Source organism: Bactrocera latifrons, unplaced genomic scaffold (assembly GCF_001853355.1).
Source record: "Bactrocera latifrons isolate USDA-ARS-PBARC rearing strain unplaced genomic scaffold, ASM185335v1 scaffold_706, whole genome shotgun sequence".
In the NCBI taxonomy this organism is placed as follows: Eukaryota; Metazoa; Arthropoda; class Insecta; order Diptera; family Tephritidae; genus Bactrocera; species Bactrocera latifrons.
In genome coordinates this window covers 78956-84191 of record NW_017537386.1, presented here as the reverse complement: position 1 = coordinate 84191, position 5236 = coordinate 78956, and the positions used below count along the sequence as shown (strand labels likewise).

General features: G+C 34.3%; 1 protein-coding gene across 1 annotated transcript; it reads right to left on the bottom strand.

Moving 5' to 3' along the window:
• Positions 1-737: 737 nt before the first annotated feature.
• Positions 738-1860, bottom strand: LOC108975974 (the record flags this gene model as incomplete). Its single annotated transcript, XM_018944838.1, has 2 exons — positions 1439-1860; positions 738-1337 (listed from the first exon to the last, which is right to left on the bottom strand). Coding segments are annotated over exons 1-2 (1000 nt in total), but the record flags the coding sequence as incomplete, so codon positions are not given.
• Between the last annotated feature and the right edge of the window lie 3376 nt (positions 1861-5236).

Here is a 5236-nt window from a genome sequence, read left to right as displayed (position 1 = left end):
ATGATCCAATCAAATGAATGGTTAACTAAGGCGACATTAATTTATTTGGTTAAAAAAAACTAAACAAACAAAAACACGTAAACATATACTTTAAGCATGATGTAACCACAGTGCAAAAAAAAAAATATTAATGATGGTCGTAGAGTTCAGACGCTGTCATTTTTTTTAGATGCGATTCCTAGCGCTGAAAAATGCAACAATTTAAATCGAAGTTAAATTTGCATGGCTTAACTTATTTCTTTTTTTCGTACGAACATCTGTAACTATAGAAAAAATTTTTTCGGAATCTGCATTAGCATTTGGTAGTGTTAAAACAAACTTGGCTAATTTTGATATAGAGGGAAAAAGAAAATTGTCTTTAAAGTTTTTCATTTTAGTGATATTGCTCCAAAACTCTTCAGTGCCCATCTTTAAAAGATTATCTTTTTCACCGCTCTTAAAACTAAACTCAAAAGTTCTCCACTCTTGTAGAAGAGCGTTAGCATCTACATTAAATCTGCTGCAAATATTTCTAAATGTGAAATCATTTTACCCCATTGCAAATTCGGGACTTAAAAACTCCATTTCTGTAAATATACTTGTTCCAAGGGGCAATCTTCGCTGTATTTCTTCTAAAGCAATAATGTAAAGCTGCAGACAATCCATTCTTATTTTGTTTGCAGTAGCCTTCGGAATAGTTGTAAAGAGATCGATGCATTCATGCCCAAAAAAACTTCTTCGATTGGTAGAGAAACTACTTTGGTAGAGATCTAACAGCACAAGTAGTATTAAGTTCCGACTTTTAATGAAATTTTGACCTAGACTCAAAAATAATTTTTCTGATTCCCGTTGAAGAACATGTATTAGTGGCACTTTGGACTGAAAAGGTGCATTTAGAGTATTAAAATAGTTGAGGACATACTTAAGAAAAAGTAAATAAGCTCTATTACACTCATTATTGAGTTCAAACGAACTAATTTCTGTAGATTTCAACTTATCTTGCGCGGCAGCTTGCTTAAAAAATTCTAAAAGCACTTCCCAGTTTTCTAAAACACTTTCGACGCACCTATGATGTGACAGCCATCTAGTTGCACACATTCTTAGGATTGTTTTCTTCCTTCCACCTAACATTTCCTGCACAGCTTCCAACTGCGCACATCTCTTGGAACTTCCAGAGACATACGAACCGATTTGCCGCAAAATAACTTCGGGTGCTCTTGGCAGTGCTAAGCAAGCTTTACTTGCAATAATTGCGGCCGAAAGGCAAATACATTTTACAACGACCACGTCATTAATCAACCTGGGAGCGAATGAATTGCATTTCCCGACCATAACATTTGCGCCGTCGCTGCACATGCCTTTAAAATACAAGGAATAAAAAACGACTTTAAAATTTTTGTTTATACATACATATTCATATATGTGAAGAATATACATATGACCATTTTATTTTATTTACCAATTATGTTATTAAATGGAATTCCTAGGGATAAAATTAATTCCTTAAAAGTCTTGTTCAGAGCATCTGCAGTGCAATCAGCTCCTATTGGCAGTAGATCCAACAACTTTACCATAACTCGTCCCTTTTCTTCGTCGTAAAATCTGGCCAGGATGCACATATGCTTATTGAGGCCGATATCTGTGCTCTCGTCGATCATTACGGAAAACGGGTTTACTTTTAACTTATTTACCAAGTTGTCCTTTTCTTCTTTTGCTACTACATTTTTTATTATGCTGGTGCACTTTTTCCTCCCAAGATCAACATTTTTTATAATTTCAGAATCCGGCACTATTTCTTTCAAAAGTGGGATTAGGTGATCTACCACTGTCAAAGCGACATTGTGTTCAGCGAAAAACATGCTGAATCTTATTTAAATTTTTTTTATCTAGATCCCCTTCTGCATTTACGTTTCTCTTAAAAAAAGTTTTGCTTATGGCTTTTACATTTTTCTGCTGTGCTTTTGTTTCTGCGTGTTTCAATAAATCAGACTTGCTGCAATTTAAAATTTTGTTGCATTCAGCGCATTTGCATTTAAACGACTCACCGGCCAAAGCTTGTAACCAACCCTTGAGTCTTTCGTCTCCTAGCCACTTATTTGTAAACTTTTGTTTACGATATTTGCGGCTCTTTGCAATACTCTCGTCCGATTCTGTTGAAGAACTCATTTCTGTAAAAATGGTTTTTGTCAATAAAAGCAAAAACTTTTAAATTTACTTCAGATTTACCTCACAAAAAGTCAGCAATCAAATTAAAAGCGGCAAACGAATTATATGCGACGCCAGCATGCTGCCATAAAAACACTTTTTCAGAATGCTGCCTTTGACAACGTGAAGTTGAAACCGATTTAATGCTGCCATTCGAACATATTTTTGATAAAAAGTTGCCAAATAGACATATTTGCATTTTGACCGAAAAAAAATTACATAGAAATTTCGATTTTGCTTTGTCGAAAAATCCCTACATTTTACTTATATATAAAAATCTGTCCTTTTTTCCCCACGTCCATTTTTTTCGACTTAAATCCCTACGTGTAGGGAATTTTCCCTACATGTACCAACACTGCTTTCAGCTCACGTTTTTAATATAAACGACTTAAATAATAAAGATGGAACCTTCCATTTAGGAATTATTTACAAGCAATATGTTTTTATGAACTAACAATATATGTTAAAAATAAATTTTAAAAAGCAAGGATAACTTAAATATATTTCTTTAACTTTGTACGAGATAGGTATTCAGATATTTTAGTGATGTTTACAATAGACGTTATTTTTAATAAATCAAGAGCTTTATTATTCTGAAATATACTGGTCCTTGCTGAATTGAAGAAGGGGCATTCATCCAGTAGATGTGTTATGGTTAAGGACGACGAACTACAATATGCACAGGATAAATTACGGTATCCATTTAATAAATGGGAATGCGTTAATGACGTATGACCAARACGAAGGCGGACAAAGGCTTTTATATCTTGGCAACGGCCTGATGGCGGATAAGCAGGTTTTTTGCCCTCTTGGCTGCAGATGGCGTAGTGGTGTTGCACATTCTTCCAAGCATTAACTTTTATAGCTGTTTGTTTTGAAGCGATTAAATGGATTATGTCGTTTTTTTCGACGTAGTCGAAGATAATCAATGGCTGTTTTGCCGCTAATTTGGCGTTTTGATTGGCCCATTCATTTCCAGTGATACCGATGTGTCCAGGGATCCACATAATTTTTAAGTTTGTTTTCTCAATTAGTATGCGTCTAATTTGCGCAATGAGGTAGGATTTGTTAGATGCATTTAAAAGAGCTGATATTGTAGACTTGCTATCAGTACATATTAATGTTTTTAAGTTAGATTTTTGTACTAGGGATAGCGCATTATAGATGGATGCTGCTTCTGCGGTGTATACTGAGCGGTAATTGGGCAGGAGTCCAGCTTTTAACGTATTTCCAACATTATCGACAATAGCAAAAGACGTGTAGAAGTCGGCATTCGAAGCGTCAGTAAAAATGAGTTGCCAATCTACGTAGTGTTGCACAATGAGCTCTTTGAACAAACTTTGATATACCCTGGAATTTGTGTTCTTTTTATGATGCTTTTGAAGATGTAGCTCAAACGAAGATTCTTTGAGTAGCCATGATGGGGTAAAAGAAATAGACTTTTCCTCAGATATAGTTGTTATACCTAGATCTTTAGCTAATTTAATGCATTTAGAAATAGTGGAAGAAGTATTGGAGTTTGTATCGTCGGTCCATTTGGCTTTTACTATACCATATAAGAGCTTGTTATTACATAATAGTAATTTTGGAATAAGCTTTTGCGAAGTATGTAATACTCTTTCCTCGATGGATGGGAGTCCGGCTTCCATTAATATGAACTTTATTGGTGATGTTGGAATGCCCGAATACTTCTTCTAACCGCTGCATGATATGGTGCAAGTATTTGCTTTATGTTCCTTTTGGCACAATTGCCGTAGATAGGGAGACCATAATCAATCTTAGGTAAAATTAAAGCTTTTGTAATATTGATAAGAGAAGAAATGTGAATTAAACAATATTTTGATGATAGATACTTATTTATATAGTCTAGAAATTAGTTTCTTACGTAGATTTGTATAATGTTCCTTAAAAGTAAGTCTCTTATCAAATATTAAACCTAGGAATTTAAGACTGGTAGTATTTACAATATTTACATTATTATAGTTAAGATTGAAGTTATTATATTTGTGCTTTCTACAGATATGGAATAATATTCGTTTATAGAAATATTCGCACCTGAACAATAGGACCAATTTGAAATATCAGAAAGGATTTTTAAGAACGTATTTTTAACAGTATTAAGATTATTTTGCTTGGAGAAGATCAGCACATCATCGGCATAAATAATATGCGAAATGAGTTTATATTTAGCGATTATCGTACTGATTTCGTTAAATGCGATTACAAATAGTATGACAGACAATGGTGATCCTTTTGGTATTCCATTGTACATATTGTACTTGTTCGAAAAAGTGTTATGATTTTAGTCACGAATTTCCGATTAATTAGGAAAGATTTAATAAAGTTAAATATTTTTTCACCAATTTGCCACTTCTCAAGTTGTCGCAGAATGACATGAGAACCAACTCTGTCGAAAGCTTTTTCGAAATCCAAACTGAGAGTGGATATGTGGCTTCTTATCGATAAAGCAGTTCTGGCGAAATTATCAAAATAGAGTAAAGCATCCATAGTGCCTTGCCCTGCCTTAAATTCCACTTGGTTTTGACTGAGAAGGTTTTTAGTTAATGCGAACCACGAGATACGTTTTGATATGATTTTTTCCAATAGTCTGCCCGTGCAACAAAGAAGTTATATTGGCCTGTAACCAAGAACATCTGTGTAGAGTCTACAGATTTGATTTAGGAATTGCTACAATCACTGCATTTTTCCAGCTTTGAGGGTAGACACCTTGACATAAAATATTGTTGTATAATTTAATAAATCTATTTTTGAGACTTAAAGAACAGTTTTTTAGCATGGGATATGAAATCCTATCTGCACCGGGAGTCTTGCCAGACATTGATGATAAAGTGAAATCGAATTCTGCGATGATTATGTTTGATTCGGTAATAGATGGGGGTGGGAGATCTTTACTGTACCTTCTTCTGAGAAGTTCATTTTTATTTGTTACTAACGAGGGGTGGAAGTTTGAATCGCTCGCACTATCGGACCATACAGAGGCGAAATGATTAGCTATTTCTTTTGAGTCGAAAATTGGAACATTTGGAGTGTT